The sequence below is a fragment of the Microcaecilia unicolor genome, chromosome 2 (assembly GCF_901765095.1).
Source record: "Microcaecilia unicolor chromosome 2, aMicUni1.1, whole genome shotgun sequence".
NCBI lineage: Eukaryota > Metazoa > Chordata > Amphibia > Gymnophiona > Siphonopidae > Microcaecilia > Microcaecilia unicolor.
This window is the reverse complement of record NC_044032.1, coordinates 7,158,510-7,185,463: the sequence shown is the minus strand read 5'-3', so window position 1 is coordinate 7,185,463 and position 26,954 is coordinate 7,158,510. Positions and strand designations below refer to the sequence as shown.

At 47.4% G+C, this 26,954-nt stretch overlaps 1 protein-coding gene across 1 annotated transcript in view; it reads left to right on the top strand.

The window, feature by feature from the left end:
- LOC115461801 (C-type lectin domain family 12 member B-like) overlaps positions 1-26,954 on the top strand; it is a 179,837-nt gene that overhangs the window by 67,835 nt on the left and 85,048 nt on the right. The window contains exons 5-6 of the mRNA XM_030191844.1: positions 1,012-1,071; positions 24,998-25,117. Of these exons, the coding sequence (XP_030047704.1) occupies positions 1,012-1,071; positions 24,998-25,117 (180 nt within the window). The remainder of the gene's footprint in view (positions 1-1,011; positions 1,072-24,997; positions 25,118-26,954) is intronic.

Genomic DNA, 26,954 nt, shown 5'->3' with positions numbered 1-26,954 from the left:
GTCCATAAGGTGTGTTTGGGAATCTTGCCAGTTGCCTGGTGGTCTGTAGAGTAGGATTGCATTAAGGTGTTCCTGCAGGTTTGGGTGACTGATTCTTACCAAGCCTATTTCAAGTTGTGATAGAATGGATTCAGCTGTGGTTGTGATGGTGAATTCGGATTTGTATATTATGGCTATTCCACCTCCTCTTTTTCCGTTTCTTGTCCAGTGGATAAATTTGTATTCTGGTGGGCATAAATCTAAGATTATGGGGTCTTTAAGGTCGTGGATCCAGGTTTCAGTAATGAATAGGAGATCAAGATTGTCTGTAGTGATCCAGTCTGTTATAATCGCTGTTTTGTTTACTACTGATCTGGCATTTACGTACCCCAGTTGGATTGAGTGGTAAGGTTCAGTTTGGGGCGTAGATGTGTTAATTTTTATTAGTTGCCTGTTTTCTTGGTATCTGGTTTTGTTGTTTCCTTTCTTCACTTTCTGTTGGTTATTTCCATATGTATTTGTTTTTCCTTTTAGTTGGTTGTTGTTCTTTTGGTCTGGTGGGTTGTAAATGGGTTGTCTGTAGGGTTTGTGTATTGTGGGTAGATTGTTGTTTAAGTTGGGGGTGGTCCATGCATGGTAGATAAGGGGAAGGAAGTAAATTATCATGAGTAACTTGTTGGTGTTCATGTTGGCTGTGGTTTGTGGTGCTTGGTTGTGCTTGAGGGAGTTAGTGAATGAAATTTTGTATCAACATCAGGCAGTGTCAGCATTAGGCAGAGTCAACATCAAGCAGTGTGAATAATTAAGTAGTGATTAAATGTACGTTCAAGCAGTAACCACTTAAAACTCTATATAAGCACTCGTCCCTTGTTATCCTAGTTAGAATTTAGTTGAAGAGTTGTACTAGGGATACTAGGTCCTTTTGTGTCTGCTAGATGCTAACTGTTAATGCTGTGGTACAACCTTATGTTCTTATGTGTGTGCTATCCCAGTAAAACCTTAAAACAGAGTGTATCTGCTTTGCACCCACAGAAAAACTTCAAAATCAGATCCGTAAAGAAGAAAAATGGAGACTCTGCTTGGAGAGAGAAGGTACATTTTAATTATTTAACATTTTTTTCACTTATCCGGATGTTGAGGTGTTTGGCTCTTTCCTGTGAAAATAGATCACATCAGGATTAGCTTAACAGGTTCTGTTGTAGAACTAATTAGGTTTCAGGAACTGTTCTTTCGAAGTATAATCTCCACTGTGAAAAACTACACAGAAAGAGAATAACTTGTCTAAGTTTTCATTGGTTAATGATGTTACATAAGGCATGGCATTTTCAGTGTTTTTAAATTACATGCACTCACTAAGAATTTTATGTCTGTATCCAAGTTAGGTTAAAACATAGAGTTAATCAGGTTCTGTGCAAAGTGACCAGGCTCATTACAACATGCTTAAATTCCGATTAAATTAAAACATCATTAAGAAGCACAGATGTTAATAAGCATGTCTGCTGAGCTAAGAATAAATTCCATTAGGAGTAAAAGGTTCTCTTTCCTTTAGCAAACAGATAGGAGAGCAACATATTTGATGGAGTCAAACCAACCATCTTTCTCTAAAAACAAGCATACCCACCAGAAAGCAATTATGTTAATGTCCTCTAAATTTAAAGCAACTTACCCCTAGGAAAGCAAGGCTATCCTCGCATTATCAAAATACCTTTCGAATGAAAAAGCGATTCTTCTCTGGTCACAGTTTGTAGAGGGCTCATGGGCGTAGTTTGACTGTTTCATTTTGGGGGGGGGGGCAAAGGGTGTGGCTTTGCACATTTGCATATTCATTTGCATACATACATCACATACATATTCATTATGGCTATTTTTAAAAAAACAACTAATGCACTCACGCACCAGACTAAAATGCTGAATATGAAGCCCGCGTATCAAAAACAATAGGGCCAGACACTTTATAAAATATCACAAAATCCTACAAAAGACACTCAAAACCAATACAGAAACCTTCAACACACAACAGCCCTAACCCACTTATGAAAAGACAGTGCTATAAATATTACACTGGACCCTAGAGCACCAATATACCTGCTACTGGAAAACTGGAACAAGCTGGACTGTTACACATTCCTACACAAACACTACATGCTAGCAGAATCCATCACGTCAGTCACATATGCAGAACATGGACAGACCCTCATTTGATACAAACTAGGGAACCACAAAAAACATGCCCACAAAAACGGAAATATAGATCGCTTCAAGAAAGCCAGACTCTGTAAGTAGTGCAAATACAGGTAAAAGAGAAACAGAAATGTATTTTCTCCTGTACGCTGCAAAATACAACAATAGAAAAAAATGTACATTTCAGAAAGCAGGCACATCTTTGTCCTTAAAAAAAAAAAAAAGCATTAAATAAAAAGAATGTTTTTTTTTCTACCTTTTTTTGTCTGAGCATTCTATTTTTCTAGTTGGGCTGGTCCCAGTCTCATTTCCACTTTCCATGTGTCAGTCTTCTCCTAAATTATTTTCCAGGTTGGCTTTTCTATTTCTTCACTCTTCTCTTGTCTCCTTCCTGTACTTCTCTGTATCTGTCTGGCACTGATCTTTCATTTTTCATTTTTTCCCACTTTTCTCTCACTCTTTAGTCCTTAGTATCCATCTACCTACTGGCTTTGACTATCTCCCTCTCATTCTCTCTCCAGCACTGCCGTTCCCCACTGTGTCTCTCCTTTACCCAGTTTCCTAAATTCCTCCCCCATCTTTCACCCACGTCATTAGTCCCCCATTCCCATAATCTGTACTCACCCTCTTTGCCCTCATCTACCCTCCACTGCATTTCATCACCCTATCGATCCCAGCTCCATCCATGTCTCTCCTTCCTTCCCTTGTCTCCTAGGTCACTCTTCTATCTTACCCTATACCCTATGCCCAATATCTTCTTTCACCATCTTTTTAACCCCTTTCCACCCTAATTCAACCCCCTTCAGAGACTCATCCCCTTCTCCTATACCCCTCACCAGTACCCCAATCCCCTTTCAATGCCTCTTATCCTTTCTCCAGTCTTCCATGTCATTTACATTATGTCTCAACCTTTCCCCACATCATCCCCTTTTCTTGCCCTTCTCATATCCCTCATTTCACATCCTGCTTCTTCCCCTCTCCCACCACCCAGTCCCAACCTGCTCCTTTCCTCTGCTCACCACCTCTCCCAGTCCTATCCAGCTCCTGCTCCTTCCCGCTGCTCACCACTCCTCCTAGTCCCATCCATCTTATTCTCCTTCCCTCTGCCCCAACTCTCCCAGATGCAGATGGGATTCCATGTGCCCCAATGAAAGGAGAGTTTAATTTTACTTCCATTTTATTTCACTATATTCCTTCTTTGTAACATCAGGCTTCCAAGGCAGATTACAACAACAGGTAAGATGAACCCATCAAGATATAGGATTGCGGGGAGGAGCAAAATGGCGTCCTAGCTGTGCTCACGGAAGCTCTCGAATTGTTTGCGGGTAATTCTCAAGACTTTTTCCTCGATTCCTACTATGCCCCATACCAAAAGAAAGGGGACGACAAAAGTGCAACCGCCAATTGCACTAACGTCGTCCCCTAACCAGCAGACGTTAGACCGCTTCGCGAGAAGCTTACCGCTCGATACCGGTTTGGCGATCCCCGCGTTGGTCGACAACGAAGGAGCGACGTTGGCCAGGGGCCTAGATGTCACACTATCGCCGCCGACGCTGAATCCGCCTCCTAGTCCCGCTGGAGCCAGAGTGGAGTTAGGGGATCAAGCGGGAACTGATGTGGTCGACGACTTGTCCCTATCTGGCGGTTTCTCCCCTGGAGCAGCGGTTGAGTATACACTGGAGCGGGAAATGCCCCAGGAGGTGACAATGGAAGCTATCTGGATGGCGCTTCAGAGACTGACTATTGAGGTGGCTAAATCTACAAGAGAAGTTTCCACGATTGCAAGTAAGTTGACTTTAATGTCAGAATCTTACGAGGAAGTTAAAAGAGAATCCGCTACTCAATTTGCCACAGTAAAAGAAGAAATAAAAGTGGTTGTCAACTGTTGATTCTCTTGTGAAGGATAAAGTTTTCACTGCTCGTAAAATAGAGCAGATAGAAAATTACAACCAACGCCTTACGCTTAGAATGTTGAATTTTCCCATCTCACCAGCTTTGACTCCCCGTGACTTTTTAAAAAAATATTTGCAGGCGATTTTGAAGTTTTCTCCAGCGGATATTCCACCTTGTAATAAGATTTATTACTTACCTAAAGTGCAAAAGCAAGGAGAAGTACCTCAACCCCCTGCAATAGATATTCAGAACTTAACAGCACTACTGGAAGACTCAATGTTAGAAATAACTTCAAGAGGGACCCTTATAATATATATGGTTTTTGAACAGGACTTGAATATGATTATGAAAATGTACTTTAAACATTCGTCAGCCCTGTTTTGTGGGCAGAAAATATGGGTCTACCCCGACGTTACTAAGATAACGCAGCAGAGGCGAAAGCAATTTCTTGCATTGAGAGATGAAGTGAAAGTGCTGGGTGCAATATTTACCTTGGCATATCCATGCAAATGTATAATTCGTATGTCTGGCATTAAATACGTCTTTTTTGAGCCATCTCAGTTAAAGGTTTTTCTGGACGCTAAAAATCCATCTAGCTGAATAGGAAGAACGATTGATATCAGCAAGTAAGAATTAAGAGAAAGTAAAATCAGGACTATGCCAATTTGTGCTAAGATTTTTTTTTCCTTCTGTTTTAGAGTAATAATTCTCCTTAAATTTGTTTGGACTCTCCCCCCCCCCCTATCTTATGGTGGTCTAAGGAAGAGTGATAAGATAAATAAGTTTGACATGTATGTTTAAATGGAATATTTTTTTTCCTTAATAACTCTCTGTATTGCCTTACAAACCTGATTTGTTTGTATTGTAATTAAAATCAATAAATATGAAAATAATCCTAAAATATAGGATTGCCTCACTGAAATTTGGCCATCTGTATTCTATAGAACAGTGTAGAAAAATGACCACAAAATACAGTTTATAACTGTGGTTTCTCTACCAGCTGCAATTACAGTGCAATCCGCTTAAGTGCAAGGGTCTGGGACCAAAGAAATGCATGCAGTTAACCAGAGCGTGCACTTAACCGTTGTGACCCAAAGAAGCTTGACATCTGATAAACATATGTATAGTACTGTTTATTATTATACATACAGTATACAGTCTCAGTTAACTGACATTAGGCTGGCTTGAAGTAATCAGTTATAGTTCTCTGTACACTCTTGGGTCTGTGAGTTCCGTAGACTGTCTGCCAGACGGTAAAAACTGTCATAGCACTGACATCCGGTGGCCTCCAGATAGGCCCGCAGAGTGTTGAAACTCTCCAGTGCTCTTGCAAATGTGACAGGAGGAGGTTGTTGAATTTCGTCAGCATGTGCCTCGCTGCTCATTTCTTCATCTGTTCCATCATCAGCCGTTGTTGCCTGCGTGTAGGCGCATATCTCGACATCAGTGCTGTCTTCACCTGTTTGTAGATTGTAATCAACAGCTACGTAGTGATGAAACTCCTCTTCAGTAACACCGGCTGGGACGTCAATAACCTGTTCATCTGACGCGTTTGCAACAGCTGCATCTGTTTCGTCCCTCTCCACAACCTTAACAAAGCTTGCCCACTTGTAGCAGTTCACAGTGGTTGCTTGTGTAACATGATTCCAGGCTTCTTTCTGCATATGTAGGGAATCCAACAGTGATAGATTACGAGCCAGTTCAACAGCACGTTTATCCTTGCCAGTCTGGTCTTCCATAATGCTCATCAGACGACGTAGCACAAGAGCCCGAAAATGTTGTTTGAAATTGGCTATTATGCCCTGATCCATAGGTTGGATCAGAGAGGTAGTGTTTGGTGGCAGGAAGACCACCTTGATGTTAGACAGCCTGACATCCCTGTGTACAGCACAGTTATCACAACTAGACAAAATAAACCAGGACCTTAGCCACCGATTATTAAAGTCTCAGCTGACACCAATGCACTAGTCCACTCATCCAATATTTATAATACAATGCACACCCATGAGTAGCGAGGGAACCCTCAGATGATTTTGCCACTTCTCATGCAGTCAAGCATACTGCTCTGAAATGGTATAGCGTTTCTTTCATCGGGTATCCCTGCAGTGAGTTCGGAAGACTTTTTTCTTTTTTTTCTATATTATTGCTTCCCGACACCACTGTGCTACAAGTTTTCAATCTTTTTAAACCAAATGTGCAAAGTAATGGACTAAATACTTTAAACTTTCAATCTTTTAAAACAAATGTGCAAGGTGAAAAGCTGAGTACTTATCCAGTCTCGTGGGAAATCATCCACTTTATCACAGTTATCACAAAGCATCAAAATCTGATTCTTTTGTGCCCGCATTCTAGTGTCTAACTTCTTTAGCCACTGCTTCCAAATTTCCCCAGTCATCCATGAATTTGTGTTAGCCTCGTATGACACAGGAAGTCGCTTAACTTTCTTGAAGCAACGGGGCTGTTTGCTCTTTCCAATGACGAGGGGTTCCAACTTCTCACTCCCATCCATATTTCAGCAAAGGAGGATTGTCAGTCGGTCCTTCGATATTTTACCTCCAGTAGTTTCGGCATGTTTGAATGCAAGTGTTCCATCAGGAATAGCTCGCCAGTAGAGACCATTTTCGTCAACATTGAAAATGTCATGAGGTGCAAACTCGTTCAAGATGGTAGGAAGAACTGAAACAACCCAATTTTCAGCACCAAAGTCATCAGCGTCTTGTTTCTCACCATGCTGTTTCTTGAATTTTATGCTATTCCTCTCCTTCCATCTTTCCAACCATCCAACAGTGGCTTTGAATTCAGTCAGTCCAAGACTTTCTGCTACCTGGTTAGCTTTCTCCATAAGCAGTGGACCACTGACAGGAAACTGTCTGCTCCTGACTCGAGAAAACCACCGAAGAAGAGCATCTTCTACCTCCTCAGCTTTTCCCGACCGTTTTGTATTGGTCTTTCTGCTTCAAGACACGTGAAATTTGACTGGGATTGACACCATATTCTTTAGCAATAGATGCTTGACTTTGTTTGTTTTCTAATTTTTTAAGAACTTTTATTCGTTCAGCCAGTGTTAGTCTTACAGTTCCTCCACGACGACGACCCCGGTGTAAACCCTAACAACATTCTTTTGCTTATTCTGCCTGTGGCAGTTAAAGAGGCAGTAAATTTGAAATCTTGTTGGTTGTCACGCGCCAATCGGCTTCCATATTCCATGCGCTTACTTATGCAGAGTCTTTCCTGCAGATGAGCAGTCTTGAACCATGCATATAAGCGAATCTTGCACTTATCAGTGGTACGCTAAACCGAAGTTTGTCCCCATAGAAATTGATGGTGCCAAAAACGGGAGCGAAGTACGGCATGCAGTTAAACAGAGCATGCTGTTATCCGACGTGCACTTAAATGGAGTGCACTGTATTTTTAAAGCTGTTTTAGTGATATTCAATTGTTATTTCTCCCCTTTACCTCTCTCAACCTTCTTCCCCCGAGCCTACCTTTAATTTGTTTCAAAACTTGCCGGTGACAGCAGCAGTTCACGGGCGCTGCCCTGCAGCCAGCCGACATCTTCTCTCTCTGCAGTGCGGCCCATCCCAGCAGAAAAAGGAAGTTACCTCAGAGAGGGTGGGCCACCGCAGTAGGGAGAGAATGTGCCCTTTTTTCTTTTAATAGGCACAATCGCGTCTTTTATTTTATTTATTTATTTATTTATTTTATTTGCTGCTTTTGTATCCCACATTTTCCCACCTATTTGCAGGCTCAATGTGGCTTACAATGTTCCTTCATGGCAATTGCCATTCCAGAGTAAAAGGTATAATTGTCATTTCATAGTGTGCATGAATGACATGGTAAGTTATATGGATGTCATGATAGATCGACATTTCAGAATGGAAGATACAATTGGTATTACATTAAGAACATTGAGGCATAGTAGATTATACAGACGGATAGTCGAACGTTTTTCAGAGTAAAGATGTAGTTGGTCTTATGTAAAGAGATAAGCAATAAGGCATAGGGAGGAAACATTCAGAATTTCAAGTAGGTGATGGTGAATTTCAGTTCCTATTATGGGTCCTTGTGGTATGCCTTGTTGAAGAGGTAGGTCTTCAGTGATTTATGAAGGTTGATTAGGTTGTGAATTATTTTCATGTCTTTTGATAATGCATTCCACAATTGTGTACTCATATAGGCGAAGCTGGATGCATGTGTTAGTTTGTATTTTATTCCCTTACAGTTGGGGAAGTGGAGATTTAGAAATGTACTTGCTGATCTTTTAGCATTTCTGGGTGGCAAGTCAATTAGGTCTGTCATGTAGGCCAGAGCATCTCCGTGGATGATTTTATGAGTCAGAGTGCAGACCTTGAATGCGATACGTTCTTTCAGAGGAAGCCAGTGTAGATTTTCTCTTAGGGGTTTGGCGCTTTCGTATTTTGTTTTGCCTAATATGAGTCTGGCAGCTGTGTTTTGGGCCGTTTGAAGTTTCTTGATGAGTTGCTCTTTACAGCCTACATAAAGTGCGTTGCAGTAGTCAAGATGAATAGCCAAAGCCATTTTTCCTTCCATGTTATCGAAGACACCCAGCGGCTTCAAACGTTGTACTCGGTGCAACTGGACCATCTCAGGTACCAATACCCAAGCCTGGTGTATCCAGTGCTTTGGGCCCGACCATAGTCCAGCTGCTTGTAGTCTGTGTCTTCGTATGAAAAAACGGACCCAAGCGTCTCAAGAAGCCCAACGAGAAAAGCTTTTTGGGGCTCAGTCCGGTCCTTCGACATCAGTACCCAGGTCGGCGGCGGCAGCGTCGACATCGAAAGGAGCATCGACGTCGGGAGCAGAGGTAATGGCTACTAAGAGACCAACTCGCGCTGGTCCACCTGCCTCGAGGCCTCCTGTTATGCAGGTCCCCAAGGACCTTCTTCGGACCCAGACCCAAGGAGACTTGGGGATTCCACATCCTCATTGGTACTGAGGAGCCTCGATGGCGGCCGTCAAGCGAAGGCGAAGAAGCACCGTCATCGTTCTCCTTCAATGCATAGTACCGGGAGCTCCGGGGCGTCGAGAGAGTCAGCACCTGAGAAGCGTTGGTGCCGAGAGGATTGCTTCCCCTCGATATAGGAGGTGCCGATGCGTCAGTCTCCTAGCTGCCTGATGCCTGCTTCCGAGCCTCCATAGATTCTGACACTGCCTGTTCCACTGACCCCGCAGGCTTCTCCGATGGCGGCTCTCGACGAGCGCATCCAGACCTTGTTTCCAGAACTTCTAGAGGGACTGCTACGTCAGTCAGCTTCGGTGTTGGGGGTGCTTGCGCCTTCTGTACCATCTGCTGCAGCAGTGTCTGGCCCTTCTCCTGCATTGAGGTCTCCAACTGCGGTGCCGCCTGCCACCCAGGTCGACTCCCCTTCAGCGTTGGTGGAGGGAGCTTCGCCGCAGTCGGATCGGGCGTCGGCCTCTCAATATCGCCATAGAGGATGTCGAGGCAGGTTCAGTGTCGAAGTACCTTGACACAGGCTTTATCCGACATTGAGCAAGAGCGTTTGTGGAGTCAGAAGAAGATCTCAGGTACTTTTCTTCTGATGAGTCCTTTGGGATTCCCTCTGATCCTTCCCCTCCGCCAGAGAGGAGACTATCTCCACCGGAGAGTCTGTCTTTTTCCTCTTTTGTCCGGGAAATGGCCACGGCTATTCCCTTCCCTGTGGAGGATGAGGATGAGCCCAGGACTGAGATGCTCGAGGTCCTGGATTATTAGTCTCCACCTAAAGAGGCTGTGACAGTTCCTCTGCATGCTTGACCTCGTGGACCTACCCCCCAGAAATGCTAAAAGATCTTCTTGCACCTTTCTTAACCTACACTTCCCCAGCTGTAAAGGATTAAAATACAAACTAACAAACGCGACCAGCTTTTCCTACATGAGTACGCAGTTATGGAATGCACTTCCAACTCACCTGAAAATGATCAACGAATTAACTAACTTCCTCAAATCTCTGAAAACGTATCTCTTTAACAAGGCCAACCACGAGAACCCATAACTAAGTATAACACAACACCTATCCACCTTTATTCAGAATATATCTTTCTATAACTGCGTGACCAGATCCTCTTGCCTTCCTTGACTTCTTTGTAACACCAATTGTATTCTTCACCCTGGTATGGCGATGCCATAAACGGTCTTTGTAAGCCACATTGAGCCTGCAAATAGGTGGGAAAATGTGGGATACAAGTGCAATAAATAAATAATAAATAAATAAATAAGGTACTGAAGGAAGTCCTTATGTGAAACTGGTCGGCCCCTCTGTCTGGCCCTGTGGTCCCGAAGAAAGCTGAATCCCAGTATCGGATCCACGGTGAACCTGGATTGATGCGGTCTCAGTTACCGCACAATTCCATGATGGTGGACTCCGCCCTCAAGAGAGCCAGGAGTACTAGAGACTACGCTTCGGCGCCCCCAGGCAGAGAAGCTAGAACTCTTGATTCTTTTGGGAGGAAGATGTATCAGGCCGTTATGCTCGCTGCCAAGATTCAATCATACCAGCTCTTCACGAGCGTGCACTTGCGGGACTCGATACGGCAACTGTCAAGTTTGGTTGATGCACTCCCTACGGAGCTGGCCGAGCCTTTTCGCCAGGTGGTCAGGCAGCAGAAGGCATGTCGAAAGTTCCTGGCCAGGGGTACATTTGACACTTTTGATGTAGCTTCCAGGATCGCTGCTCAGGGTATAGTGATGCACAGATTCTCATGGTTGCGTGTCTCTGACCTGGATCATTCGGTCCAGCAGCGAATGGCGGATGTTCCTTGCAGGGGGGACAACCTTTTTGGTGAAAAAGTAGAGGATCTTGTTGATCAGATCAAGAAGCATAATGATGCTATGGATTCTCTCTCCCACCGGGCGCCTTCTGCTACTGTCTCCTCATCTAGGAGGTATTTTGAGGGGAAGAGGAGTGCTCCCTATTCCTATCCTAGGCATAGGTACACTCCTGCTTCTCGGCAGCCTGCCCAAGCTCAGCCCCAGCAAGCTCGTTCTCGTCAACAGCGTGCATCTAAGGCCCATACTGCTCCCCAGCAAAAGCAAGAGACGGGCTTTTGACTGGCTCCAGTTACTACTACTACTACTACTACTTAACATTTCTAAAGCGCTACTAGGGTTACGCAGCGCTGTACAATTTAACATAGAAGGACAATCCCTGCTCAAAGAGCTTACAATCTAAAAGACGCGTGAGCAGACAGACCGATAGGGGCAGTCTGGAGTTCCTGAAAGGTAAGAGTTAGGTGCCGAATGCAGCATTGAAGAGGTGGGCTTTAAGCAAAGACTTGAAGATGGGCAATGAGGGGGCTTGGCGTAAGGACTCGGGGAGGTTGTTCCAAGCATAGGGTGAGGCGAGGCAGAATGAGCGGAGCCTGGAGTTGGCGGTGGTAGAGAAGGGTAACGAGAGGAGGGATTTGTCCTGTGAACGGAGGTTTCGGGCTGGGACGTAAGGGGAGATGAGGGTAGAGAGGTAGTGAGGGGCAGCAGACTGAGTGCATTTATAAGTAAGAAGGAGAAGCTTGAACTGAATGCGGTATCTGATTGGAAGCCAGTGAAGTGACCTGAGGAGAGGGGTGATATGAGTATATCGGTTCTGGCGGAATATAAGACGTGCAGCAGAGTTCTGAACAGATTGAAGAGGGGATAGGTGGCTAAGTGGGAGGCCGGTGAGGAGTAAGTTGCAGTAGTCAAGGCGAGAGGTAATGAGAGCATGGACGAGAGTTTGGGTGGTGTGTTCAGAGAGGAAAGGGCGAATTTTGCTGATATTAAAGAGGAAGAAGCGACAGGTCTTGGCTGTCTGCTGGATATGCACAGAGAAGGAGAGGGAGGAGTCAAAGATGACTCCAAGGTAGCGGGCAGATGAGACGGGGAGGATGAGGGTATTATCAACTGAGATAGAAAGTGGAGGAAGAGGAGAAGTGGGTTTTGGTGCAAAGACGATGAGCTCGGTCTTGGACATGTTCAGTTTCAGGTGGCGGTTGGACATCCAGGCAGCTATGTCGGATAAGCAGGCTGATACCTTAGCCTGGGTCTCAGCGGTGATGTCTGGTGTGCAGAGACACAACTGGGTGTCATCAGCATAGAGATGATACTGGAAACCGTGAGATGAGATAAGGGAGCCCAGGGAAGAGGTGTAGATTGAGAAGATAAGGGGTCCAAGGACAGATCCCTGGGTTACACCAATAGATAGCGGGATGGGGGTGGAGGAGGATCCATGAGAGTGAACTCTGAAGGTGCGGTGGGAGAGATAGGAGGAGAACCAGGAGAGGACAGAGCCCTAGAACCCAAATGAGGACAGTGTGGCAAGAAGTAAATCATGATTGACAGTGTCAAAAGCGGCGGATAGATCGAGGAGGATGAGGATGGAGTAGTGGCCTCTGGATTTGGTAAGGAATAGGTCATTACAGACTTTAGAGAGTGCTGTTTCTGTCGAGTGTAGAGGGCGAAAACCGGATTGAAGTGGATCGAGGATGGCATGAGAGGAGAGGAAGTCGAGGCAGCGGCTGTGAACGGCGCGCTCAAGTATTTTGGAGAGGAAGGGTAGGAGGGAGATGGGGCGGTAGTTGGAGGGACAGGTGGGGTCAAGTGATGGTTTTTTGAGGAGAGGTGTGACTACGGCGTGCTTGAAGGTGTCAGGGTCAGTTGCAGTGGAGAGAGAGAGGTTGAGGATATGACACATGGAGGGGGTGACAGTATGAGAGATGATGTTAAGTAAGTTGGTGGGGATGGGATCAGAAGAGCAGGTGGTGCATTTCGAGGAGGAAAGAAGGTGAGTGGTTTCCTCCTCGGTGATGTCAGGAAAGGAGGAGAAGGAGGCCTAGGTTGATTGGTTGAGGGAGAGGGTTGAAGGGTGAGGAGGAGGAGGTGGCTTGGTAGTGAACTCAAGGTTGATCTTTTGCACCTTGTCGCGGGGGGGTGGGGTGGGAGCGGTGGGCACTTTAAGGAGGGAGTTAAGGGTGGCAAAGAGATGACGGGGGTTGGAGCTGAGAGAATTGGTCAATTGGGTGTAATAATCCTGTTTGGCAAGGAATAGAGAGGATTGGAAGGAGGATAGCATGAATTTGTAGTGAAGGAAATCTGAGTGGGTGCGGGATTTCCTCCAGAGGCGTTCAGCAGATCGGGCGCAGGAGCGAAGGTAACGGATGCAAGGGGTCAGCCATGGCTGGGGAATAGTAAGCTTAGTGGGACGGGAGGTGGATGGTGCGAGGGTGTCTAGAGCAGAGGAGAGAGTGGCATTGTAGGCGGAGACAGCCTTGTCGACAGACTCGGAGGACATGATGGAGGGGAGGAGATTAGAAATACTAGAGGATAGGGTAGGAAGGTCAATAGCCTGGAGATTCCTGGAGGTAGTGGTTAAAGTTGGATGGGGCTGAGGGGAGGGGTGAAGAAGTGTGAAGGTGATCAGGTGTTGATCGGACAGAGGAAGAGCTGACGCATGGAAATTGGAGGGAGAGCCGGAAGAGGAGAGGACGAGGTCAAGACAATGGCCGTCTCAGTGAGTAGGGGTAGTGGAGCATAGCTGGAGGTTGAAGGAGGATGTTAGAGTGAGGAATCGAGAAGCGTGAGGGTCGGATTGGTCATCAACGTGTATGTTAAAGTCTCCGAGAATGAGGGACAGAGATGAGGGTTCGAGAAAAACGGAAAGCCAGGCATCAAAGTCGGTAAGGAAGGAAGAGAGGGATTTATTAGGGGGGCGGTAAATGACTGCCACTCTGAGTGGCAATGGATAGAATAGCCGGATGGAGTGTGCTTCAAAGGATGAGAAGCAGTGAGACTGTGGTAGGAGGAGGGGTTGGAAACTACAGGAGGGCGAGAGTAGAAGCCCGACACCTCCACCACGACCAGCTGGGCGGGGAGTGTGGGAGAAGAGATAACCTCCATGGTAAAGGGCCGCGACTGAGGCAGAGTCATCAGGGGAGAGCCAGGTTTCAGTTAGGGCGAGCAGTTGAAGGGAACAAGAGATGAAGAGATCGTGGTTGAAGGGCAGTTTGTTGCAGACCGAGTGGGCATTCCACAGGGCACATGAGAAGGGGAGGAAAGAGGGGGGAAGGAGGGGAATAGGGACGAGATTGGAGACCTCACGGAATCGTTTGCATGGATAGGGGGAGGAAGGTGAGGGGGGGGCCTGGGTTAGGATTAATGTCTCCCGCGGATAGCAAGAGGAGGAGCAAGAGAGTGCGGAGGAGGGTGGGGGAGGTCGGGCGACGAAGGCGATGAAGACGGGATGCACGTAGGAGGAATGGTGATGGGTTAATGGCAGGAAGGAGGTGTTGAAGGTTAAGAGCTAGGAAGGAGGAGGGGGACAAGAGAGATGGTGAGGTGGTGAGGGATGGGGGTGAATAGGGTATTGCTGTAGCGAGTAGGACGGGAGGGGGCATGGGGGGGCAATGATTTCCAGCGGTAGACAGCGGTAGGGGGAGGGGAAAAAGATTAGGAAGGGACAGGGCAAGGAAGAGAATGTGGACAGGGGCCATAAGTAGTGATTGAGGAGTCGCAGGTGTATGTGTAGTGACAGGGGATAGGCGGGCTGGAACAAGCTGGTGCAGATGGACAGAAACGAGTAGGGGGAATTGATGGAATTGATGGACTGGAGAGCAGGTAAGTCAGTGGCTGACAAGTTAGCCGGCAAGTAAGTCTATGGCTGACAAGCTTTTTAACAAGCAATTGATGGACTGGAGAGCAGGTGAGTCAGTGGCTGACAAGTTAGCAGGCAAGTAAGTCAATGGCTGACAAGCTATTTAACAAGCAATTGATGGAATTGATGGACTGGAGAGCAGGTAAGTCAATGGCTGACAAGTTAGCAGGTAAGTAAGTCAATGGCTGACAAGCTAGCAGGCGGGCTGGAACAGCTGGTGCAGATGGACAGGAACGAGCAAGGAGAAGCTGGAACCGATGGACTGCGGCAGGCTGGAGCAGGTAGCTGATCAGGCAGGCTGGAACAAGCTGGTGCAGATGGACTGGAACGAGCAGGGAGGAGCTGGGAGAAGCTGGATCCGACGGACTGCGGCAAGCTGGGGCAGGTAGCTGATCAGGCGGTGTGGAGCATGCTGGTGCAGATGGACTGGAACGATCGGGGAGAAGGTGGGAGAGGCTATATTCGATGGACTGCGGCTAGCTGGTAGCAGGCAGGGAGAGGCTGAACGAGCTGGATCAGGCGGGCTGGAACAAGCCGGAGCAGATGATTGGGACAGGCAGGGATAAGCTGGATCCGACGGACTGGGACAAGCTGGAGCTGAAACACGCTGGAACAAGCAGGATCAGGTGGGCTGGAACAGAGAAGAGCTGAGTGGCAGGCTGGAGCAGGTAGCTGGAACAAGCTGGATCCGACGGACTGGGACAAGCCAGAGCAGGTAGCTGGAACAAGCTGGAACCGACGGACTGGGACAAGCCAGAGCAGGTAGCTGGAAAAAGCTGGAACAAGCAGGGAGAGGCTGGATTAGGTGGACAGGAACAAGCTGGATCAGGCGGTCTGGCACTGCTGAAGCAGAAGGACTGGAGCAAACAGGGGGAAGCTGAGCAGGCGGGTTAGAATAAGCTGGATCAGGTGGGCTGGAAGAAGCTGGAGTGGATGGACTGGGACGAGCTGGATGAGCTGGGTCAGGCAGGCTGGAACAGGCTGGAGCAGATGGCTGGAACAAACAGGGAGAAGCTGGATCCGACGGACTGCGGCTGGAACAAGCAGGGAGAAGCTGGATCCGACGGACTGCGGTAGCTGGAACAAGCAAGGAGAGGCAGGAGCAGGTAGCTGGAACAAACAGGGAGAAACTGGATCCGACGGACTGCGGCTGGGCGAGCTGGGTGGCAGGACTGGAGCGAGCTGGAGCTGGCTGGATCAGGTGGACTGGAACAAGATGGGCAGAGGAGAGCTGGGCTGAAACACACTGGAACAAGCTGGATCAGGTGGGCTGGAACAGAAGAGAGCTGAGTGACAGGACTGGAACACGCAGGAAAAGACGGACTGGAGCGATCTGGAGCAGGGTTTGCTGATGAAGAGCCTTTCTGAATGGCCAGAACTTAAGCAAACCAGTGAAGGCATCAACCAAGCCACTGGAATCCAGACGATTTGTGGCAGAAAACTTCAATCCCTTTGTCTTGGCAGTCAAAGGAGATCCGTTCCACCTTGTTAGTTCGCTGTCTGTACCTGGACGAGTGGTGCTGGCCGGCGATGGAGTCCCCTGTGATAAGTAAGAGGCCGACCTATCCTGGGCAGCCCCCTAGATGGCGCTGTTCCCCTAAAAATGTCCAGGATGTCCGGGGTAGGCCACTAGAGGGCGCTAGGAGAATAGGTGGCGGTCGCTAGGGCCGGGGAGAGCCCTGGGAGGTCCACAGGTGTAGGAGGTTATGGGCTGGGTCCTGTGTAGCTAGTTAACCACTTTATACCCCATCTGAGGGTGAAAGAAAAAGAAGACAGCTGGTAACTGAAGAAAGAGGATCCCCCTGGAAAGAACTGGCTAAACCCTATGGACTTGTGGTGGACTGTGTGCTCAAGGAAGAAAAACAGGCTGAGGTAAGAAGTCCCTAAAGCATTAGTGTTGGACTGTGTAGCCTCAGTACTTAGAGGAACTGTGTGTTCAAAGAAAGGACTGGGTGTCCAAGGAAGGAAGGACTGGGTGTCCAAAGAAGAGGTAGGGCTGTGTGTCCCAGTACTGAGAAGCAGGCTGCAAAGCCTGGGGTTAGAAGTCCCCAAAGTATTGAGGTTAATGCTGAGCCCAGGAATCTGTGTGGGGAGGCTCAGTGTGAAGATATGTAAATGTATAATGTATTTAAGCTAGAAGAACTGTGCCCAGGGGCTGGAATAAAGAATTGCCTGAATATGCTGAATATGCCTGAATATACAATTTGCATACTGAGAACCAGCTCACCCTGAGTGAGAAAGGGGCCCAGGAGCTTGAGGCCCTCACTGGATGCCCACCGGAAGGGTGGAAGGCCAGATTTTAGGACTCAGGCTGTAAAAATACCAGCTAGGTTTAAAAATCTATGACTGGCTGAGCAAGGACTTGCTTTTCCTGCAAGTTAATATGTGTTCTAGCTTAAGACCTATCCACTGGAATAGTGGTGGGCCAAGCTACATAGCTTTAACCAGCTGAAAAGCACTGACTAGGCCTGATAACAAGCTGATGGCCTTATAGCAGAGAGCCTGCAAGAGCAGGACTGCTTGGTGAGTTCTAATGAAACCTGGTGCAACTTCCAAATTGAGTGTAACACACATGATGCAGAAATTAAAGACAGAAATGATAAGAAGTTTGGTTCATAACACGGAGTCTGTCTTTATAAGATGGCACCCAGATCACAAGATGATATGAGACAGATTTGTCCATGTTTGGATGTTTGGATATCCGTATCTAAGAAGTTGTTGACAAAAAGGGAAATTGCACAATAACTTGCAATAGCTAAAACGGAAAGATGGGCACCTGACCGGTTGTAAAGTATGATTCAGAGGTTATGCAAGATTAAGGAAAAAAAAGTGTCTTGCCATAGACTTGTATTGAGACCAGCTCCTATAAAAGAGATGAGAATTAGACAGATTTTTGGAGGTTCTCCCCAACGCATCTAGGACGCAGAGCTCCGGTCAGCTGAATCCAGAATTTGTCTGATGAATGTATCTGATTAAAGTCTGATTTGGTAAGAATAAAAAGACTATTTCTTTAACTACACTGTTTCTGTCCTTGCTTCAATTTATTCTCTATCTTCTATCTGTTTTGCAAACTAACTCACACGCACACACAAGTAAGATTTCTCACTGAAACAGTTTTATAGACTTTTCATAGAATTTATGTGGGAACATAAATAGCCAAAGATTCATTTAGATCCAAATAGACAGAAAGCTGTGGTCATGGGAATTAGATTTGAACTGCGCCTTCTGATGCCTCCCCAGCGCCGATACCCATGGGAAGGGGTGTCACTGGAATTCAGGGAGGCGGTTAAAAAGATCTTAGAAGAACAAACCCTCTGTACACCTCCGTGTGGAAGGATCCCACGGGGGTCTATGGAGGGGTAGATTAAAACAGGTTGGATTGCTCAGGATGCTAGAAAGAGACGGTTTGGAGTCCTGTTCAGAGGCCACAGGCCAGTGAGGCCTGCTGGAGAGTGGGAGAGAAGCGTCATCTTCACACCCCTGGTTGGGTGCTTCAGGCGCTGCCACACGGGTAGATTGCACCCGGGTGGTTGGGTTGATGGGTCAGGGGCGCCAAGCCAAGCCAAGGCGGGCCTCACGAGTTGTCCGTAGGCGATCCGCGTCCAGTGTCGGAGGCCGCTGGTGGGCTCACTCTTTTCTCCGCTGTGACTTGACTCCCGGGCAATTCCTGCCAGGGGGGGGGGGCGCGACGGCGGCGGCGCGAGGGTTCCTGGGATCGGCAAGGCTGAGGCCTGGTCAACCAGGGCATCCACTCGAAAGGATCCCTCCTGGGTTGTTCTGCCGGGGAGCACGCAGTCGGACCGTGAGTTTCCGGAGTCAGTGAGAAGATTATGTGTCCAGGGCTTACACTACAACCGTGAGCGCCGGAAAACCGATCTTCCGACCGACCAATTCAGCGGAGCTCCTCGCGGTGCTTCCTATCAGTCGGCCATCTTCTACATGTGAATAGCCTCAATAAAAGTGTCTGTACCGGACGACTTGCCGTTTGGAGGGAGGTTGATATTTTTTCACCAAAGGTGGCCTCTTATAATCTCCGACCGGTGGGTTCTTGAAATAGTCCGGTTAGGATACACCCTCAATCTGGAATCTAAACCTCCCAATTGCACACCAGGAGCTCATTCATACAGTTCCCAGCATAAACAGGTACTTGCAGAGGAACTCGATACTTCCAGCTCACAGGAAGTATCTTCGATTTCAGCTGGGAACTCAGCACTTTCAGTACCGTGTATTGCCTTTTGGTCTGGCGTCTGCACCCAGAGTGTTTACAAAGTGTCTGGCAGTAGTAACAGCATCGCTATGCAGACTGGGAGTGCATGTGTTCCCTTATCTCGATAATTGGCTGGTGAAGGGCACCTCGGAGGCAGGCGCTCTACAGTCCATGTGAATGACTATTCAGGTGCTAGAGCTACTGGGTTTCGTGATCAATTATTCCAAGTCCCATCTCACCCCAGTACAGAAGTTGGAATTCATTGGGGCTCTGTTGGGCACAAAGACAGCTCAAGCTTATTTTCCCGATGCAAGGACAGACAACCTCCTGTCCCTGGTGTCCAGGTTCGAGCGTGTCAACAGATCACAGCTCGGCAGATGTTGAGACTTCTGGGGCACATGGCCTCCACAGTTTCATGTAACTCCCATGGCACGTCTACATATGAGATCAGCTCAATGGACCCTAGCTTCCCAGTGGTATCAAGCTGCTGGGGATCTAGAGGATGTAATCCAACTGCCCACCGACTTTCAGAATTCCCTTCAGTGGTGGATGATTTGATCCAATTTGACCTTGGGAAGTCTATTCCAAATTCCTCAGCCACAAAAAGTACTGACGACGGTTGCATCCCTCCTGGGGTGGGGAGCACATGTAGGTGGGCTTCACACTCAAGGATCTTGGTCCTTTCAGGAAAAAGGTCTTCAGATCAACCTCCTGGAACTGCGAGCGATCTGGAACGGCCTAAAAGCTTTCAGAGATCAGCTGTCCAACCAAATCATTTTAATTCAGACAGACAATCAGGTTGCTATGTATTACACCAACAAGGAGGGGGGCACCGGATCTCGCCCTCTGTGTCAGGAAGCCGTCCAGATGTGGCTTTCGGCACACCGTCACGGCATGTTTCTTCAAGCCACTTATCTGGTAGGCGTAAACAACAGTCTGGCCGACAGACTGAGCAGGATAATGCAACCTCACAAGTGGTCACTCAACATGGGAGTAGCCCACAAGATCTTCCGAGCATGAGGCACCCCCTCGGTAGATGTTTTTGCCACTCAGATCAATCACAAAGTCCCTCAGTTCTGTTCCAGGCTTCAGGCCCACAACAGACTAGCATCAGATGCTTTTCTCTTACATTGGGGAACAGGCCTTCTGTATGCGTATCCTCCCATACCTGTAGTAGGGAAGAGTTTGCTGAAACTCAAGCAAGACCGCGGAACCATGATTCTGATTGCGCCCTTTTGGCCGCGTCAGATTTGGTTCCCTCTTCTTCTGGAGTTGTCCTCTGAAAAACCGTGGAGATTGGACTGTTTTCCGACCCTCGTCACCCAGAACAAGGGGTCACTTCTACATCCCAACCTCCAGTCTCTGGCTCTCACGGCCTGGATGTTGAGAGCTTAGAAATTGCCTCCTTAGGTGTTTCAGAGGGTGTCTCCCGAGTCTTGCTTGCTTCCAAGAAAGATTCCACAAAAAAGTGTTACTCTTTCAAATGGAGGAGGTTTGCCGTCTGGTGTGACAGCAAGGCCCTAGATCCTTTTTCTTGTCCTACACGGACCCTGCTTGAATACCTTCTACACTTGTCAGAGTCTGGTCTCAAGACCAACTCCGTAAGCATGCACCAACTGCTGATTACCCCCGGGTAAGTGCCCTATGGTAGAAAATACCCTGTGTTTTGAGCGTGCGCCACAAGTGGAATTACCACCCAGGGCACTCGGTAGCCAGGCAGTAGTGCCATTTTGACGCACGTAGGCACCTATGTGCCTTAGTAAAAGGGCTCCTTGGTTTCCTTATTAGATCAGGCTAGCTGTACTGGGGGCCCTGAGACTTGGTGCTGGGTGATAAAATATGTTATCCTTCTGCCTTAAGACATTCCTAAACCACAGGGGATGTGCCATCCGCATGCACTCACACAGGTAAGCAACTTTGTAGGTTCTGTTGCCTGCTGGCGATCGGTGTATGATTTTGATGCACGCCGAGGCCCCCTTTTACCGCAGCGGATAAAGGGCAGGTCTCACCTGCCGAAAGTCCATTTCGGGCTACACTGGCGCTACAAAGATTGAAATATTTGTGCAGCATCGGAAATGGCGTGCACTGGGGGAGGGAACTACTGCTGGGCTGCTGCGGTAGCCTGGCGGTACTTCCCTTTTAGCAATGGGCTTATCGCCGCTCCGTAAAAGGGCCCCCAAATCTCTGAGGTTTACACTGAGAAACGCTAGGCTTGAAGGTTCTTCTTTACAAAGGAAAGGGGATGGAACTTATACTGCTTTTCTGTGGTTACAATCAAAGCGGTTTACATACTATGTACAGGTTCAGGTACTTAGCTTGTACACGGAGCAATGGAGGATAAGTGACTTGCCCAGAGTCACAAGAATTTGTAATAGGAATCAAACCCTGTTCCCCTGGTTCTCGGGCTGCTGCACTAACCGTTAGGCTACTCCTAATGGTCAGAGGTAGGAGATATGAAATCTAAAACTGCCTACACTAGAACCTCTCACTGGTTATATCCCCTATATTTGTATGATTCACATGAAAGACTGCACTGCATAGTGTGTAATCTTGTCCCTGAGGAGGGGAAAACACTTCAGCCCTAGAGGCTGGAATAATAAATCATGTGATTTCTCCTAAACTAACTTGTGATCATATATGGATTTTCCTGTTATATTCTGTTATTTTTTACATGTATACATATATGGCAATTTCCTACATTGTATCATTATCTCCTCTTGTGTGCGCATGCCACTTTGTGGCAATTGGCTAATCCCTTATCAGTAAAGCGTGCTCACAGCATGCAAATAACCATGTAGCAGGCAAGTAGATATTATAAATCACCTGGTGTCCTTCTTCTCTGAACACATATTTCCGTTGGAACATCTTGGGGTCAGCTAGGTTCTTGGTCTCTCAACACCACCAAGGTTATATCCAATTATATCTGCCACATATGGACTGCATAGCCTCAGTTCCTTCCCAATGTCACCTTGACATGTAACATGTACTCCCCATTTCCTGAGAAAGCACTGTAGGTTACATGCAGCTGCAGGAAGAGACTAAAAATATGCTGAGAACAGCAAGGCTAGGAAACCTGAGGGCGAACAGAGCCATATTACAGGCCTAGTACCATATTACAGGTCTAGTATAGGAAGGAATATACAATAGCAACATGTGGAACTCCAATCTCCTGATAGATCTCATCTTGCACAATTGTATCAGCCTATTTTTTTTCAGGATAAGTACTGAGTTGTTTTATTATCTTGGCTTTGGACAAACTTGTAGTATGCAATGATTGAAAAGTAGTTGCTCACTCATTGCAATAACTTTATACACTGCAGGGGCGTAGCCACGGGTGGGCCTGGGTGGGCCCAGGCCCACCCACTTTCCGTCCAGGCCCGCCCGCCCACGTCGCTCGCGGAAATTCGTTCTCCCCGCCAGCGCTGCATTCTTTTCTTCGATCGTCGCCGGCAGCGCTGCCATTCACACAGGCAGCTCTGCCCCCCTTTGCTGCGTCCATCTGGCCCTACGTACACAGGAAGTGCATCAGAATGGGCCGGATGGACGCGGCAGAAGGGAGCGAAGCTGCCTGTGTGAATGGCAGCGCTACCGGCGACGATCGAAGAAAAAAAATGCAGGGACCGAAGCTGCCTTCCTTCTTCTGCTGCGCCGGTTCAAAGGGTTGCTGGCAGCGTGTAAGAATCACTGCTGCTGGCTGAGTCTGACCTGAAATCCGCGCAACAGAGGGAAGGCTTCTGGGTCATCAGCAGCACTGCAGCAATTCTCTCTTACATGCTGCCAGCAACCCTTTGAAACGTGCTGCGGTGCCGTGATGCTCCTGTTGCTGCATGGGGGGGGGGGGGGGGGGGGGTTGGCGAGGATAAAATTGTTGGGCTGCTTGGGCGTTGGAGTGGAGGGGAGGGAAAGAAAAGAGATGCTACACAGGGGGTGTAGGAGTGAGGGAAATTGTTAGGGAGGGGAGGGAGAGATGCAGGGGGGTGTAGGAGAGGGAGACATGCATGGGAGAGTAGAAGAAATGGGATCATTATTGGGGAGAGAGAGGGATAATTGCTGGATGTAGGGTGGGGAGGGAAGGAGGGATGAATGACAAAAGAAGGAGAAATGTTGGACCTGGGAGGGAGGGGAGGAAAATGTACTGCACAGGGGAGAGAGGGATGAAGGAGAAATGTTTCATGGTGGTGGAAGAGATGCTGCAAGGGGGGAAACAGATGTTAGACTTGGGATGCAAGGGTGAGAGAGAAGAGGAAAAGAGGGAACAATGTTGACCATGAGGGCAGAGGAGGGGGAAGAAGGAGGGAGATGTAGGATCCAGGGGTAGAAGACAGTGAGGGAGAAATGCTGGAATGTGGGTGGGATGGAAGAGGGGGAGAAATGCTGGCCCCTGGGGGAAGGGGCAAGAGGATAGAGAGAAAGGACAGGAAGATGCTAGGAGGGGATAGAGGGTGGAGAGAGGAGAAAGAGGGAGCAGATGCTGGGCTAGAAGGGTTGGAAGGAGGCAGACACTGGGATGGTGGAACCATGTGGAAGGCCAAGGGGGTGGTAAGGAAATGAACGAGAGGATGATAGTGATTACGGGGAGTAGATTGAAGATGAAGGCTGGAGAAGGAGTGAGATGGGGAATAGGAGAGCTAGTGGGTGAAAGAAGGAGATGGAAATCAGGTATCTGAAAAGTGAAAAGGATTAGAAGATGAAATTTGAGTGGACAGAGAGCAGGAAGATAGGAATGAGCTAAAATGAAACAAACATCAATATGTCAGTGTAGTGAGGGAATGGAATGAGAGTGGAGAAAGACAAATGAAGAGCAGCTGCTTGAAGGAGAATTAACAGAAAGACAGGAAAGTGGAATAGAGAAACTTGAACCAACATAATGGAAAAATAAAATGACCAGACAACAAAGGTAGGAAAGACATTTTATTTTGAATTTATTAACTGAAATTTGTTAGCTTGAGAAATGTGCACAGCAGATATCATTTTATTGTGTTCAGTAGGAAAAAAGAAATATATTTCTGATTTTATTTCTCCACTGTAACATGCTGAGGTTCCGAGTTCAATTTTTGTCTACATATTTTTATTTCTAATTTGTGATCCCTTGTTCTGTATCTGGTGAGAGTCTGGGCCCTAGCATGTCTAACACTAGTCCCGACCCTTGCTGTAGCTGGTGGGGATCCCCAACCTACATCAGCTGAGGACCTCCTCTAAAAGCAGCTAAAACTCCCTTCTACTAAGCTTGGCAGATGGCGGCAACATCCTTGAGCCACCGATAACTAAGCATGCATGGGGTGCCAGCATCGGTGACTCAAGGCATTGTTGCTATTGCTGCCTGCCAAGTTTGGTAAAAGGGATTTGTGGCTGTCTTCGAAGGAAGTTTTCAGCTGACAGAGCTTGGGGATCTTTATGAGCTAAATTATATTTTGAATTGGGAGGTGCCAGGGGAGATGAGGAGAGTGCAGGGAGGAAGGGGGCTGAGACAGAGAGAAAACTTTGTGCCCACCCACTTTGGGCTCAGGCCCACCCAAAATTGGCCGTCTGGCTACGCCACTGATACACTGGGATTTTCTGAGCACACAAATAATACTATTTTTATATTGAGGTTATTGTTTTAAGTAAATTTACTGCAACCAATTACATATTTTCTAGTCTCTTACCAAGGATGAAAATCTCCAGACCCAAGTTAAAATACTCCTTTCTGCTCACATTCACCTGATCTCTTTTCAGTCTGGAGAGGTTATTCTGGGGGTGCTCAGGGGTCAGGGTTGGAATGTCTGCCACTTTGCAGTACACAAACATGAAGCTATCTGAAATAAGATTTGCTTGACATGTCTCTTAATTTCTGACTTCCTTTTTGTGTGATAAAACCCGATCAAGTTCCTCTTTCTCAAAGAAGTGAGGTGAGATTGTGTTTAGCAATAGAATGTGTCAGAGATGGCTGATGTTACTTATAACAATCTGAAATTCGTGTCCTATTCTAAGAAACCCAAATGCCCTGAGCCTCAGCAGGCAGGTAAAGGAGTCTCCCTCTCCGTTCCCCTTCAATTCATGGAGACACTGATTTCAGTTATTTCAATAGTATCTGCAGCTAACACTGCTCTCCTAGGTCTTATTGCAGGCTCTAAACAGAAGGAAGAGGATGAAGAGATCACATATAAAAACATACAGGAACCATGGAAATCTGAATTAAATGCAACCCCTGAACCATCTAGGACTAAGAAAGAAGGTAAGGCTCTTCATTTAATCTCATAGAGATATCTGATAGGAGGTAGTATCTGTGATTTTTTTTTAAACAGCAAACAATGCTACTTCAAAGTGAATTTCCTATACAGACTTCCCTGGGATAACATAGTAACATAGTAACATAGTAGATGACGTCAGAAAAAGACCTGCACGGTCCATCCAGTCTGCCCAACAAGACAACATATGTGTAAACCTTACCTTGATTTGTACCTGCCTTATTCAGGGTACAGACCGTACAAGTCTGCGCAGCAGTGCTTCCCACCTCCCAACCACCAGTCCCACCTCCCATCACCGGCTTTGGCACAGACCGTATAAGTCTGCTCTCCACTATCCTCGCCTCCCAACCACCAACCCCTCTTCCCCCCACCTGCTCCGCCACCCAATTTCGGCTAGGCTTCTGAGGATCCATTCCTTCTGCACAGGATTCCTTTATGCATATCCCACGCATGTTTGAATTCCGTTACCGTTTTCATCTCCACCACCTCCCGCAGGAGGGCATTCCAAGCATCCACCACCCTCTCCGTGAAAAAATACTTCCTGACATCTTTCCTGAGGCTGCCCCCCTTCAACCTCATTTCATGTCCTCTCGTTCTACCGCCTTCCCATCTCCGGAAAAGATTTGTTTGCGGATTAATACCTTTCAAATATTTGAACGTCTGTATCATATCACCCCTGTTCCTCCTTTCCTCCAGGGTATACATGTTCAGGTCAGCAAGTCTCTCCTCATACGTCTTGGAACGCAAATCCCGTACCATTCTCGTAGCTTTTCTTTGCACCGCTTCCATTTTTTTAACATCCTTCGCAAGGTACGGCCTCCAAAACTGAACACAATACTCCAGGTGGGGCCTGACCAGTGGTGTGCTGGAGCAGGCTCTCACAGGCTCGCAAGAGCTGGTTGTTAAGGTTTTAAGAATTTTGGGAGCCGGTTGTTAAAGTAGGGCCCTCCATGGCTACTTTAACAACTGACTCCCAAAATGTGGGCTTGGGCCCCCTGCTGAATTCTCTTTTACTTTGCTGGTGGGGATGCTGAGCCCTGCCAGCCAAGTAAATAGACTGCTGCTGCTCCCCGCTCCTTGTTTCCAGCTCTGAGCAGCAGGCTGGGACTTCTCTAGCATGTGTGAGAAGTTCCAGCATGCTGCTCAGAGCAAGACGTTGGGAGTGGTGGCAGTCCATTTATTGGCTGCCAGCAAAGGTATGCCCACACGAAGCGTGCCCACACGAAGGGAGGAAGGAGAAAGAGGCAAGTGTTGCTCCCCCCGGCCACCCCTGGCCCTTCCAATTGCAGAGCTGGCTACGTCCGGAGAAAGAGCCTGTTAAAAATTTACCAGCACACCCCTGGGCCTCACCAACAACTTGTACAGGGGCATCAACACTTCCTTTTGCAGTGTGCAGTGGTCTGCCTTCCACTCACTGTGCTGCACTCCCTTACTGCAGGTAACTAGTTACAGTAAATAGCTGATCATTACCAGTCCAAGCATTGTAGGGGGTCTCCCTGCCTGCTGCCCCTTTCATACAAATATTCAGTGCCTCTTCACCCCTCCAACTGCAGCTGTATGTGTTCTGTACCTTGTGATAATGCATGAAGTAGGAATCATTCTTGTGGAGCAGGAACATTATTTCAGACGTTTATAGGGATTAGGGATAGATACATTGAGCTCCACCTCATTATAGACACCTATTGTCAAAATTTTAGCAATGTGCACTCACTAACCCAACCTAAAGTATTTTCAGTATTTTAACCTCATACTCCTCCTTTCGGTGATCACTTACAAGACTTCACACATGAAGAAAACAGTTACTTTTTTCCCTGTGGATTATGT